The following is a 15574-nucleotide window of genomic DNA, read 5'->3' as shown; positions in this document are numbered from 1 at the left end:
GTCCGAGGCGCACTGTGTGGAAACAAATTAAGAAAAATAAATCCAAATAAATACATTAACTAGGTTCAGACAGTTGACTACTAGTTGGGTGTTTTTGGTTGTGGTCGCTGGAGAGCAGTTGGAAATCACTGTATGGCGTGGCTTGGCTTTATTTAAAGCCATGCAGTGATTGGCTCTCACTTTGTTTCTGCTGTTGGCATGCTGCTGTTTTAGTCTCGTCCTCGATGAGACTGTTCGTGCATATTTGCCACCACAACCGCATTGATTGCCGTCAGGGAGTGACATGCAGAGGGTGATGGAGGATGGATGGTGCAGGTTCTGCTACATGAAGCCTGACTCTGCATTCTGTAACAATAAACTAAGCACTCACACAGGCAGTGTTAAGCACAGCAGGCACGGCGCACACGACAGGGAGCAAAGCGGTGGAGTCGGGGAGAGAGCGCTAGTATTTCCTTCTGACCTTGTCACCTCTCTCACTCTCCCATTTCTGGGCCCGACCTAAAGGCAGCAGCACTTGGAGTCGGATTGAAAAAAAAAAAAACAATGCAATGGGTCTTGGGTTTGCTCGAGTTTGAGATGTTAACATTGTAAATTTCTAACTGGACTTTTCTTGGCACTTAAATTGAAAATGAAAAATAAAACAGTTGACCTAAGCGAGCCAACTCAAAGCACCACGGCCGCCAGGAGCGCGAAGGAGAGACACAAAAAGGAAAAAGAAACGTGCAATTATCCATGTAACAGGGTCGGTATCCAAGGCGGTAACCAAACCATCTCAAGGAGGGACAAATGTAAAGCTTTTACCAATGATGACAAAGGATTTTTGAAAGCCAAGTCCGCAAACGAGTGATAGTGATGGGCATGAATAAAAGCCCACAGATAGATTACAACAGATCAGAGCGCTTGAGGGCTCAACCTCAAAACTAAATAAGAGTTCAAATAAATCGCAAATTACTTAAGTTCAGTCACTTGAATAGTTGACTCAGTGCTTTTTTTTTACTGTGGTTGTGGTCACTGGTTGAAGAGCAGTTTTGTGTATTGTGTTCATGTGTTCTTAGTTTGCCTCGCCCTCGGTTTGCAATTGCAGTGTCACGCAAGGCAGGCAGGCTGTTAGGATGATTTAGTTCCACGCTACCTTCATGGTAATATTCGGAGTTTAAATTAAGATAACGAGGACTTGCAATGCTTAACGTATTGATTGTGGAGAAAGGTGAGGCCATCCATGCAATTACCTATGCAATTGAGTGATTCTTATATGGCAACACATTAACATTGATGGCTGGAAAAGAAACTGAAAAAAAATCTAGAAACCACTCTAATGAAGAAAGTATGCTCATGGAAAATCCATACCTAATATATATTGTTTACATGGGCTGGCACATCACAAACTGAGTTTCTTCTGCATCACGATGCTGCCTCAGTTCAGTTACGTGCATTGGGGGGTTTGCAGAAAAATGCATGGGACTCTCAAGTGCATTTCCTCACTGCAATTCATGACATTATTAACAATGCTATAGTATGCCCTGTCATCTTTGTTCGCTTCACTCCACTAGTTGTGCATCAGAGGCATGGAATTTATCCTGCAGAGCCCAAAGTGGTTTCCAGCCTCTCCTGAGCCCAGTGTTTATGGCCTGACAAATGGCTGGTGGTTTGGGGAAAGCAGCCTTTACAGCCCCTCGCAAATGCAAGCAATACTCATAAGGAATTTGCCTAAACAATGGAAAGAAGTATATCGAGTAAAAGGAACCACTGCACATCCAAATATTCCAAATAATGTCCTTTATTCTTCCATATAGTTTATCCGTTGTAACATCCCCAAAAGTGTTCAATGTGAAGACAGCCGACACGTGTTTCGTCGTGATAACGACTTTTTCAAGGCTTACTGATATAACGTATGATACTCAATATATGTCATTTATGTCCACGATCTATTAATCAGAGAGCGGAATCCTTTCGTATGTGAAGATACTTCATGTTTAGTTCATATGTGCAATTTCGAATTAAATCAATAGTTGCATCCAGACCATAATAAGTTACAGAGAAAATACATGCTGTGAAACAAATACGCGTACACGGACTGACGGACGGACTTATTATGGTCTGGTTGCAACTATTGATTTAATTCGAAATTGCACATATGATTTACACTTCGATTTATAAATGGAAAGAAGTATGTTTGGCTTCAGAGTGGAGTGTAACTATTCCAAAACGAAAATCCCAGGAGGGCCCAGCCTTGTCTTTATTGCAGGCTTTGTGACCAATTGCTTTGTTAACCTTCTTGCGTTCTCAGATTTGCTTGAAAATCCACCATTTGCCCACTCTTTTTTCAATTTTTCTCGGGAATAGTACTCCCCTTAGCCCCCAATCATGGTCAGGCTCGCTTGCTATGTTAGCTTCCCACAGGGCACTAATCCCAAACTTTTACGCACCGCCACTTTCAAATGGCGCCAGACGCCACTGCTCAAATCTACAGGGCTCTTGGCCTTGTTGTCTTTAAGCAACATTGGTGGTTGAATCTCTTTACAGCTTGAGGATCTTTTGTTCCATAACTTGGGTTCGAAACATTCTTAACCTTTATTTTTTTTTACCTCTATTTTTTTTTTTTAATGTGACCAAGATATTTTTTCCCATAAAGTAATGGTGTTCCATAGCATGGCCCTTCCATATATCTCTTCTCCACATCACAACTCAAACATGGCTTTCAATACGGTTTCTTTAGAGGCATTGCTTGGAATAGAGGAATCAGGTTATGTTTTCAACACAACTTGACAGTGATCACCTCAGGGAGGCTACACAGGGAGAGCATCAATAGATGTATGAGCCACCACAGATGTGTCCAAAGTAAGTCTGGCTTTCTATGTAGGTGTCTATAACAAAGGCCCTCCACATTTCAAACATTTGTTGTGAGAGAATTCAAAATCTGCATAATTAAAAACAATTATTACACTAAGGATATGTCAATGTGGAGCAGTGCTTAATTTGTGCTGGTGATACTCGGTGGTGAGCACCAGCAATCAATTTTGAGGACCAACTTTATTTTAGATTCTTAAAGACTTTGACCAGAACTAGAGAGAAAAAGGCAAACATGGGAGGAAGAGAAAGGTAGGAATATTTTGCCAAAGTGAGAAAGCAATAGTGGGACAAAGATAGCACTGGTAGGTGGTCTTGAATTCATCTGTCACCTGTCTCCGTTGTAATGATGAGCTCCAAGAAAAAAGTTGAGCCTGAGCACATGCATGTCTTTCTTTTCCCCTCTGTAGAGCCGCACACTCCCTCCGGCCTCCGGGCTCCCATGAAGTCTTGCCTGTACAATGGGACGGTCTACCAGCATGGTGAGATGTTTAGTTCTCATGAACTCTTCCCTTCCCGGCAGACAAATCAGTGTGTCCAGTGCAGTTGCTCGGTAAGGAATATTCACACGACAAGGGGTATCTGGTGTGGATCTGTAACGTGTAGATTTGTGAATTAATTTTATTGGGCTTATGAAAAGTAGCAAGAGGTTGTATGTTACAATATTAACTATAAAGATATTGATCCGCACAAATATTGACTCCACATTACTGACAACTACTATATCATCAAGATAAACATACACCGGGAAGTACAGATTTACTGTTGTTATTCCACATCTGCTCACCTTTACTATGTTGTGACGTCGATATTGTGGAGTCAGTGTTGCTAGAGGTCGATATTAAACCAGAGATACTGTGACTCACCTGTCAAGGGGACTTTGGGCCAGATGTATCAAGCGTTTTTGCATTCGCAAACGGTGCGAATGCCGTTTGCGAATGCAAAAATACCTTTTATTATGTATGAAAGGCATTCGCTATGCAATTTTAAGGAATCGCTGAAATAGCGATTCCTTAAAATTGCGACCCCGTTTAGAGAATCGCAAATTGCTATTCTCTAAATAAGAAATCGCAAATAAGGAATCCTTATTTGCGATTTCTTAAGCACATGTATCAAGCTTTTCCTTAATGCGAATTGGGCATTAAGGAATCGCAATTACCACCAAGTAAAACTGGTGGTAACCATGTACAAATTTAAAAAATGCATTTTTAAAATTGACATGCAACGCACACATGCCCCTTTGGCATGTGTGCGCCTTACATGTCCTGAAATATTTTTTGGGGTGCAGCAGAGGAGGCCTTAGGCCCCCATCACCCTGGGGTTTTGCATTTCCTAAATTGCGAATTCCAGTTAGGAATTCGCAATTTGGGAAATGCAAAAAATTGGCAAATATGGGCCTACAGGCCCATAGGTGCTAATGTGGTCTGTATCGCAATTTGCGATTGGGTAATAGCATTTGCGATTTTTAAGAAATCGCTATTACAAAATCGCATATATGATACATACCATTTTGCGACTCAGAAATAGCGATTTCTTAAAAATCGCTATTACCGAATCGCAAAAGGGTTAGATGATACATCTGGCCCTTTGAGTCTTGTGTTTTGGCCATAAATGTTTCTGCATATGGATTTGGTGCTTGGTTGGTTGGTTGATTTCAATTTTTATAAAGTGCATTCTCATAAGGGATCTTTGTCCTGGCAGTGACCTCAAGAAAAGCAACCATTTATGTTGATGAGAATAAATATGTTTTTGTCCGTTTTATAAACTGTAGGATTGAAAGAGGAGTGCAGGGTCAGGGCAGTGAATTCCAGATCTTAACTCTTTAAGTAGGCAGAAGATTTGCATCTTTACTTCACACATCAAAACTGGACCAAAAGTTGAGCACAGAGTACGCGAAGGACATTATTGCGAAAATGGGGCCTGAATATAAGGCAAACCAAGCTGGCGAAAAGCATAAAGGCTTGAACACACTGCTTTTTTGCAACAGTCAGTAGCTAAGGAAAAGACTTCACTGAGAAGAGGTAGAGGTGCATTGACTCAATACCAGAGTAAGGTGAGCTGTAGAATTCTGAATATGTTTAAGGTGACATATGAGGTATTAGGGAAGTCTAACAAAAAATGAGGTGCTGTGTTCTATTCAAAAGAAGGTCAAACACAGTCTTGTGAAAGGTTGAAGGGAGAACATTTAGCATTTTCTGAAAAATCCTGAAAAGAAAGGAGCAGGTTAAAGCAAGTTTTGAATTATGTTCCACCGAAGTTAACCAAGACTCAAAGAAGATGCTTAACCTGTATGTACACAAAACAATTTGATAGAGGAGAGGGTCCCAGTTATGAAGGCCATCAATCATAACTGCAGGAAGAAGAGTGATCAAGCATCAAGTATTTTTTTTGAAGGCGTGACAATGAAAGGGCTTGGCATACAACCCTTGGGCACCTCAGCATAAGTGGTCTCTAAACTGAGATTGAAATGTGGCTTGCTTCCCATCAAGATGCAGAATAAGTTGTGTATCATCTGCAAAAGAGAAAAAAAATCATACAAAAGAATGAAAGCAGGCAGTGGAGCAAGATAAAGACTGAGTAAGGTGGAGCTTAAAGCGGAGCCCTGAAGAAGGCCATAGCCAATGTATTTAAAAATGGCTGAAAAGTGAAATAGTGAGACAGGCTGACCCTGGTCCTCAATAAGGCTGGTAGGCACAGCAAGGGCTAAGCCCTCCACACCCACCTCCTGAAGTCTATTCAATAGGACTTTGGGTGAGACTGTGTTAGAGGCCATAGAGAGATTGAGCAAAATCAAAGTACATCACCTTGCAATCAAGATGCATTGTGATTTCATCGCTAGTCACAACCAAGAATGTTTTCGCGCTGAACGAGGAACGGAAGCCAGAGTAGTGGTAATCAAGTAACAATTAGTCTTAAAAAATCAGACAGTGAGTTGCGACTTAGCTAGAATCGGTAAAAGGCAGAATAGCCTATAGTTGGCTAAACCGCTGGGATTTACAGAGGCTTTTTTGCAAGAGCGGGACCACCATTGGCTTATTCCATACAAGTGGTACTATTCCAGTAGAGAGGGAAACGTTACATAAATTAGTTAGTGCAGAAGTAACTGTGCACAGGAACCTTTTCAATAGCTATACAGGTCAAGGGTCCAAAGGAGAGCCATATGAGGAGAGGGTTTTAATGAGTACCTCTCCGTTGCTAACAGGTAAAAAAGGTATCAACAAGGCTACTTGTTACCTTAAAAGCAAGGCAGAAAGTCTTAGAATTTTGAGGGGAGACAGAACTAGAACAAATCTATGAAATCTCCTTCTTTCTAATATGTAAATGTAGACACAGGCCTGAGCAGAGATACTTGGAAGGATAAATAACTGTTCTGATAGCTGCAGGGATGACAAGTGTTTTAAACATTTTGAAAACTTCAATTTTAGTTGGAGGATATTTTGATAATCATGTTCATGAGTCTAAATTATCTATTTTACCTAATTTCAGAGCAAATTAAGGTACACACCGACTTGCTTGAGTGAGTGTAGGTGGAGTGCCATATCTGTAACATGGTGCCGAATGCGTGGCTCACCTGGAGCTGAACAGTTTAAGAGGAGTATTATTATACACAGCATTGGTGATCTAACATAAGAAGTTGGTAGCACTTCACTGCACGTTCTCCATTAGCCCGGGTTTCGATGCGTGCAGCGTATCAGTCATATTTGTTGTCGAGAGATGAGTCGAAGCCCAACTCATAAAAGACCATTTACAATATATGGGGCTTTTCAGTAGGTTGGACATTGCCACAGTGAATGTAATGCCTTGTGATCAGTCCAGGAAAGATTGATACTACAAATATAAGAAAACAAGTGAGGAGTGGGGAATACAAGATCCCAGGTATTGCCTTTATTAAGATTGGAGAAAGAAACAAGTTGTATGAAATTTAGGTCAGCACATTACTAACCTATTGCTGAGATTTGTGAAAGGGGTCATCAATCATAAAACTGAAATCACTAAGAATTACGAAATTGATCAGAAGGAAATTAGCAGTGGAAAGATTCTCTAAGAAAGGCCGAAGAAACTTGCTTGGGCAACCAGAAGGATGATAAATAAGAAACTTTGAGAGTTCTCGTTATTTGTAATAGTAAAAAGTAAGCAACAAGAATATTAGGTAAGGGAAGCTGGTTAAGTTGTATAGAGGAGTGTTAAGTAATCTCCGCCTCTCTAGTAGACACTAATGTAATGTCTTGATCGCATGTTGTTTTCAAAACATGTAATTGGAGTAGTAGTTTCAGTAGATCACGGTGGGACTCACCAAATATATTGAGCCGTGGTCCAAGGTGGGAGAAGACCGTACAAAGTGTGGAACATTTAGAATGGAAGTCACTCAGATGTTCAGAAGAGAGTCACGGAGGTCGTAGACTGTGGGAAAAGAAACACAAATGAGAATGCGGTGGCTTGGAGTAAGAAATGCTACTTTGTGAAAAGCAGAACAGAGTAGTGTTCAGGGTGTAATGCAATGCAATTTAGCATCAACAATCTTGGCAATTTGCAGCACCTACTGCATAGCAATTTAATGAATGCTGCACAGTGGAAGTGATGTCATAGCGTCTTAGCCTGAGCAAAGAGAATCACATTAAAACTGTGGAAAAAAAGCATCTGTCCATAAAAACTGAATCTATATATTCAGGGGTAACTCTTTCAATGTGATAAAAGATTATGTTTCAAAACTAGTGAATACAGAAAGGGGGAACTTCATTGCTTGTAATGAATTGTAGCTCAGTAGTTTTTGGCTTTCTTTTCTGGATCTATAGGATATTGCAATGTTTTCTGATAGTGTTATTGCCTTGTTCTTTTCTTGTTTTCCATTTCACAATATGACAACCCTCTCCTCTTTTTTTCATTAGAAAAAATCTTACAGTGGCATGTGTAGAATGTATTGAGAGAATGCCTACTGTGGAATTTAACATTTTGAGATGCTTGCTGGTAATTCTCAAATTATTATTTTTTTATTTTGATACTGTACATTAGCTTATAACTTTTTTTATTAGGGTTTTATCAGTTAGCATGCCCCATTCAATTGTTCTTCAATAACATCTATTTAGAGTAGAACAATAATGTAAGAGAAATTTGAATGAGGTTTCTGAGATGTAGGATTATTATAACAAAAGATGGATAACAAAGATAAAACGTGTCCAACAACACAAGTTTATAGCTGGAATGATTTTCATAATATGGGAATTTTCATCCCTGTGACAACATCCAGCGGTTGTTGGAAATTCAAAAACCTACAATGAAAGCTGAACATTTGATCTGGAAAAGCTTTAACGCTTTTCGAATTGAGTTACAGAGACTGTCTTTTCTAAGCCACAGCATCAAATCTAAACCAGGTGGGAAGTGAGGAAAATGTAACAATTTATATTTACAGGTGACTCAAGGCTAAAACACATCTGGTGTCAAGTCACCCACAAAACGTAGTTGAATATGTTCGTTCCTCCTGTACCGCGGTGCAGTGTGGGAAATATGTGGCCCAGCAAAACCTGATCTAAATTTCAAGACAAGCGTGTTATTATTTATAGCCAGGGGAGCAAGGTGGGTTACACATCACGATTAATGTGTGATGCTCTCTTTAAAATACTCGGACTTCTGTCATGATGTCCCTGTTGTTAAACTTGGCGCGGTGGTAAGAATTCAAAATATATCGTATTGTGTATTACCATTTATTTAGCGCTTAATACCCCAGAGGAGGCTGCACAGCGCTCTGACAGGCATCTGAATCTTGGGTGCCCTTTTCAAAGTGCAGAGATGACTGGGTTTGGCTGTAGAATAGCCTGTAGTGGTGGTGTGTCGTTGTTACTGTAATTAACATGAAGTGGTGGTATGCTATGTCGCTTAAATGAAACATCCAGAATACCTGTGATTTATATACTCTTGTTTGACTATTCTTTAGTTCGTTTTGCTTCCCAACGCCCTCCAGTTTGATGCAAAAATACAGAAATGCTGGTGGGATGTTCATTCATACACTTAGCCTTGTTTTCAACTCATACATTATCAGTGGCTGAAAATCTTCATTCGTTTACATTGCAATCCCTCTGCCATCTAATGGTGGAGAGTTACCCTTTTTTCAGCAAGCTTTATGCCCGACCCTTAAGGCCAGTGACCATAAAGCAATGTGCTTAACATGCTTAAGTCATTCATTCATTCTGATGCACCACTCCACTTAGGAACCATTGAACACTAAGTGGATGTATGGTGAATCATAGGTATTTAAACCTTATTCTCAGAGCTTCCCTATCTGGAGTGATTGTAGTAGCTGAAGCCGTTGGCGTTTTACAGATCTCATGGTGTGCCTCGCTTCTTCAAACATGACATAATAATACACAACAATGGTACACGTGGACTAGTTGTCGAAATATATTACTTGGTAACTGACCAAGCATAGTAGGCCTCTTTATGTTTTGGACTCAAACATTAACACTCATACAGTGAAGGGACCATCACCCCAAAAGTAAAAACGTAATCCCCCCCCCCACGCCAAACCTTACATCATCAACAATCACCGACATCCTACTGTGACATCATTCTCGAGCTCGCCCCTTTAAAATTTAAAGCGTGGTTGTCTTACATTTTTCAGATAATTAATTATAGCACCCTCGGACACAACAAGCAAATTCTGTGTGCATGATTTGACAATGCCCGGTGGTGGGTGTCTACTGGGGCAGAGTTGTGACGCACCTGCACGGGGCAAAGGGCAGACAGTGGAGTTGTCACAGAAACACTCCATGTTGGCATTACTCCAGGGTCTCAAATGGGGAAGATGAAGTTGAAACTGGTGGGACTTCTTCTGCCACAAAGAGTCCATAAAGATTCATTGGCTGAAAGACTCCGGGTCATCGAAAGTGCACCGTGAGAGGACTTGAAGCAATTTCTCTTTGTGGAAGATTCCTGAATGCAGCTAATGAAAGTGGAGGATGAGGCACGAGAAGAGTTGATGGTTTGTGAAGAAATATGTGTAGTTTTATGTGATGATGATTCTACCTGAATAAACTTTGGTGACGGAGAATTGAATTGATAGTGGAGGCACACACAGCTGTAAGAGGCAACCATGCTCCCTCATGGATGTCTGCATGAGGCAGATGCTCACATATGTCTTAATTTTTCATGGTAGTTCCAGGTTATTGTTTTTTGTTTAGGCAAATGTAAACTCAATAAAAGTATTTTAAAACATGCATACATACACTAGACTCCTCCAGGTACTCAGGGAACTAGACCTATGTGACGGCGCTCTTTCCGGTGTACAGAGCAGACGTACAACACGTGTGCACCCCTTCTTGTCCTTTTTGGCAACTCTATGGGCTCAAGATCATCTATGAAAAAGATTACACTAATGCTATTTTGAGAAGGTATCTGAATACATTTGGGCGACTTTTTCACGAAGGTCTCATCACTTCTCTAGAAAACTTCAGTTATCGAGGGCGCACATCAACTCTTGCTACTTCTGTATTACACAAAGAGGGACTTCCAGAAAGGTTGCTTCTGAAGCTGCCCTCTGGCCTATAGTTATCGAAGTAGTAAAGGTACTTTTGTCTTGTGACTCCATGAAGCAGCCATCAGTGATGGGCCACCATGAGAGTCAAAGGATAGTAAAGAGTGACAGAGATGTAACAAGCTAATAACTGATGAGCATTCTGCCAGTAAACTCACCATCCGTCCATGCGTCACGGCCAGCAAGACTTTTATTTAAAGCTTGTTTACTGAGATTAAAACTCTCCATAGGAATTATCCTCAGACCACAGTACAGGTGCGGATAAAATGAGGTGTGTATATATATATATATATATATATATATATATATATATATATATATATATATAAAAAATAAAAATAAATCGGATTTACTGCAACTTCGTGAGTGCAACTTTCCTTTCTTTGAGGAGGGGTCTTGGAACATTATATATATATGTATATATATATATATACATACATAAATATATATATATACACACACGTATATATATATATATATATATATATATATTTTGGTAGTTTAAAACAAAGTGCTCAGTAGTGTAGGCGAGAGTTGGAATATAACAATCTTGCTTGGTCTTTCAATCTTGTGTTAGGTAGGCGCCCCTCCTAATAGGGAGAAATCAATGTGCTATGCAAAGTATCTTAAACTCTGTGTGCTATTTAATTAGTAGCCATGTAAACCTCATTAATGCTGTTGGGCTAGCCTCCTCCATTTCATTCTAAAACACTTCTGTCTGGGTCGTGTTACACTGTTTGCCATCTGGATGTTGAGATTATGGGCCTGATTACAATTTTGGAGGATGTGTTAATCCGTCCCAAATGTGACGGATATACCACCAGCCGTATAACGAGTCCATTATATCCTATGGAACTCGTAATACGGCTGGTGGTATATCCGTCACATTTGGGACGGATTAACACATCCTCCAAAGTTGTAATCAGGCCCTATGTTTTATCTAGGCACTCTTATGGTCTATATCTTCAAAGGGCACCAGATCCTCGTTATAGGGGTTCAAGCGGTTCCCCAGGTCTCCTGCTGTTGAAAGAAGGACTTCTTGAAGAATTGTGTTTTCAGACTCTTCTTAGGGATAAAGCAGCTAGTCATGGCGGCTGTATAACTCGGTGGGTGCTGCTTCTTGAAACATTTACTGGTAATACAGGTTATGCGACTCCCCAAGTGCCGAGGGATAACTATTTCTACTCATTCAAGTCACTCCTCATCCATATTTAATACTGATTAAAATATCAATCAAAAGTGTGCTTAAAGGTTGTTCCACCGGGCTGTTGCACATATTGGGGGTTATTACAACTTTGGAGGAGGTGTTAATCCGTCCCAAAAGTGACGGTAAAGTGACGGATATACCACCAGCCGTATTACGAGTCCATTATATCCTATGGAACTCGTAATACGGCTGGTGGTATATCTGCCACATTTGGGACGGATTAACACCTCCTCCAAAGTTGTAATAACCCCCATTGTATTTTGTGTCGTACAGAAAGTCACCCTCCTTCCATCAGTGAGCATCATATTGCAAAACGTAAAGAAAAGACCCAGCACTTCCGCAAGGAAAAATGTAAACAGCCTTTACAGCCAAATAACCAGTGCCATATAATTCCACCCAAAATATCCTGGGAACACAGCCAAGAAAAAAAAATACAGGCAAGGCTTTCTTAAACACCGTTTAATTTTAGGCACCGAGGTGATGAAATTGTGCAAACACATCTCTGTGCAGCTCATTTTTTCTGGAGCGGGGTGACTCCATCTTGGCTAAACTTGATCCGCTCTCTGACGTGAGGCAGCTGTTGTGCGAAGTGTGTGATGGTTCTCATCACCCCGTTGCTTATGTGAATACTTTGTATCAAGTGCCTGTTGTTGATACTTGATTCTGGTGAGAAATGGGCGAAACTGGAAGTTGACAGCAGAAGTACTTAATTTTTCTATTTTTTCTGTATGCACAGACGTAACCAATAGAAGAGATGTTCCCATCTACCGATGAGTTCATGGATTGATTATATGGGATAGTCAGCAGTAGCTGCTGGTATGTGGGCTAAGGGAGAATGGTCCTTATCTTCAAGTGCATGGAATACAAATAAAATTAGACAATTTAAATGGAGAAGTTGTTAGGTCTAAGTTAGGGAAGACAATCAACTTAACCCGTAAATTCATGTATACAAAATTTGAGACAGTAAGGTTGCAGATAGAATGAAGGCTTCGTTCAAAACTAATTTGCCATTGAAAATAACATTTATGATCCCAGAAACTTGTATCTAGGACCCCTAATCCCAAAACGTAAATCACAGAATCAGGACTTTAGGATGTTTGTGATCTTCAACTCAACTTGGAAGATATTATTTGTTTCTAACGGGGACACAAAGCCACTCAGAATCCCTGCAAAGGTCGGGCATACCTAAAGTACTCAGTCGACACCAAGGAAGGAATTACATCACTTTCAAAGTACTCTAGCCACTACTACCAAATAATTTAATTCCCATATACACTGAATTGTCAGTATGTTGAATATAGTTTGAACACATGCAATTTTATTCAGTTTTTCTATAGCAAAAACGTTGCCGGAAAGGACATCAGAGCGCTTTACATACAAATAAAGACTTTCTAGGCTGCTGTAGCTCAGTTCTCTGAGAGCCTGTCACAATAGCGCTGGGAAGCAGTGAGCAGAATTCTGGAGGAAGGCACAGAGTGGGGGGAGTGTGTGGCAGGAGGATAGCTATTTTCTTTTTTATATTTGGGAGAGGGAGGAGAGGACATGTTGTGTATGGCTCCCCCGTTACTACTTTGCCCTTGCGTAGCAGTTGAAAGCAGGGGCAAAGCAAATTGGGGGCAGACATAACAAAATTGTAGATGGTAAAAAGTGAATTACAGGGATGTTTTTCACTGATGGGTTCTAAGTGACAGCAAAGAAACAACAAGAACGAAGAGTTGTCTATTTGCTGTCACTCCAAAGCCCTTGATGAGAAGCATCCCCATGATTCACTATTACCCATCTATAATTGTACAGGTTACGTATGGCTCTCGCTGGGAACTGCTAGTGTGAACATCAAATTCTTAATCTGGTTATTCACTATTATGATGTAGTAACAGTGAGTCACAAAAGGTGTTAGCTATTGTTGCCACATCATAAAACAATCCCAGGATGCCTTTGACACACCTCTCTTAGAGCTGCTCAGCAGTCCTTCTGCTTCCATGGAGGGCAGAGGACACAGCTCCAGTAGGGGAGGGTGTGGGATGGTACCAGATGTAGTAAGTTGAAGCCTGTTGTTTTACATTTGAGAGAGGAAGGAGAGACCGCATTACATATGTCTCCACATGACTCCTCTGCCTATGTACAGCAGTCAAAGGCAGGGGAAATATCATAAAATTATAGATAGGTAGCAGTGAATTAAGGCGGTGCTTTTCACCTTCAAGTTCTGAGTGACATCATAGACAACTGGAACTTCACTTTTTCTATCTATTTGATAGCACTCGGGAGCTCTAGCGAAAAACATTCCCTTGATGCACTGTTACCCATCTATAACTCTGTTTGTTATGTATGGCTTGCACTTCGAGTCACTAGCCTACATACTAAATTCTAAACCTGGTTATTCACTGCTATGATGTGGCAACAGTGGGTCATAAAAGTTGTTACCAACTGTTAAATTCCAGACTGCTTTAAGAGGCCTCTCAGAGAGTTTGTCGGTGCAACACTGGTTCTTTGCTCTGATGAAAGGCAGAGGGCACAGCTTTGGGAGGGGAGGGTATGGGATGGCACCACATAGGGTGGGTTGGTGACTTGAGGGCGGTTATTTTTATTTTACCTTTGGGGCAGGAAGGAGAGGCCATGCTATGTATGATTCCACATTAATCCTGTGCCTTTGGGCAGTAGTTGAACCTGGGGGTTCTGAGTGACATTATACACAACTTGAGTGACAGCAATCCTCTGTGAAAAACATCCATGTAATTCACCATTCGCCATCCATAATTCCATATATAAACAATGTAGTTGGAAGGTTAACACTCCCTATGGTAGAGAATAGTAATAGAAGTATAGATCAGTGTAAGGTGCTGGGGAAATATATACCTGCTGGTTCCTGTGCAGTAGATGCGCTGCCTGGCCTGTAAATGTGGTGGTGGGTGGTCCAATATAATGAGGAGGTTACTTTACTGTTTCCCCTGCCTGCGTCGTCACACATTCTGTGCACAGCACTTACTTAGGCAGGGCTCGGGTGCTTTCGGTGTTGAACTTCTGCTCGTCGTGGAGTGAAATGTGTGCCATCGTAACTACATACCATGAAACAAAGGCCTGCTGAATGTGGTAAAACAACTTCATGCATATGTGGTAAAGAAACGTCATGCATAGGAGGCAAAGCAATTTAATGCATATGCCTGTGTTTGAAATGGGAATATAAAGGTCCTGGTGCTCGTATTCCAGAGTACCTGTGGGCTAATGACACGCGCAGGTACTCTCCTATTAACGGTATTGCGCTAGTGCTCGGAAGTGTGGGTAGGCTCCTCTTCAGATCGAAGAAGCTTGGAACTCACTACCAGACAGTACCTGCCCATTCAAACCACCGACCTTTGATCACTATATATCTTGAAAGGTATCTCAGACCACTAACAGAGAATGTTTTAGTCGAGTAATAGCTATTGCATTTCAAATAATGTATGCCAATAGAGTGAGGCATGTTTGTAGTACATACATTACTCAGTCACTGCATCTATAAATACATGAACGGCACCGCTCAACATACGGTGAAGGTATTCAGACGTCTATCGCACCTCGGAGCATCAATGGCGGACCAGCTGAAAAACACATCCCTATCTTACAGCAACGCGCAGCCCAGAGCTGTGGGAAGCCCCGGCGTCCTCTCGCACGTGCGGTCCTCTCACCAGCTTGCAAATACCTCAGGCTGCGGGTTTTATGAGGCGGCCCTCGGGCCCGGACAATGCCCTGCTTCATCGGAGCGCATCTTCGGCGGCGCGCGCCGGGCGCGGGAAGCCGGCTGCGGCCCGGGAACACGTGTGCGCGAGGCGCCGGGGCTCGCGCTGCGCCCCCGGGCGGGCCCTGCACACCAGGGCCTTTGTGCAGGGGGCAGCCGGGGAGTGGGGGGCCCGGAGGTGCCCGCGCGAGCTGCGCGGCCGCTCCCCGCAGCCCCTCGGTGGAAAGCAGAGGTGAGAAGTTCAGAAAGTGTCAGCCCGGTGCTGCCGGCCTCCGCCGCGCAG

At 41.7% G+C, this 15574-nt stretch overlaps 1 protein-coding gene across 1 annotated transcript in view; it reads left to right on the top strand.

Moving 5' to 3' along the window:
• The window catches only part of CHRDL2 (chordin like 2), a 379722-nt gene that overhangs the window by 180166 nt on the left and 183982 nt on the right, over positions 1 to 15574 (top strand). The window contains exon 4 of the mRNA XM_069203810.1: positions 3258 to 3400. Coding sequence (XP_069059911.1) covers positions 3258 to 3400 — 143 coding nt within the window. The remainder of the gene's footprint in view (positions 1 to 3257; positions 3401 to 15574) is intronic.

Source organism: Pleurodeles waltl, chromosome 8 (assembly GCF_031143425.1).
Source record: "Pleurodeles waltl isolate 20211129_DDA chromosome 8, aPleWal1.hap1.20221129, whole genome shotgun sequence".
In the NCBI taxonomy this organism is placed as follows: domain Eukaryota; kingdom Metazoa; phylum Chordata; class Amphibia; order Caudata; family Salamandridae; genus Pleurodeles; species Pleurodeles waltl.
This window is presented reverse-complemented; position numbering and strand designations above follow the sequence as displayed.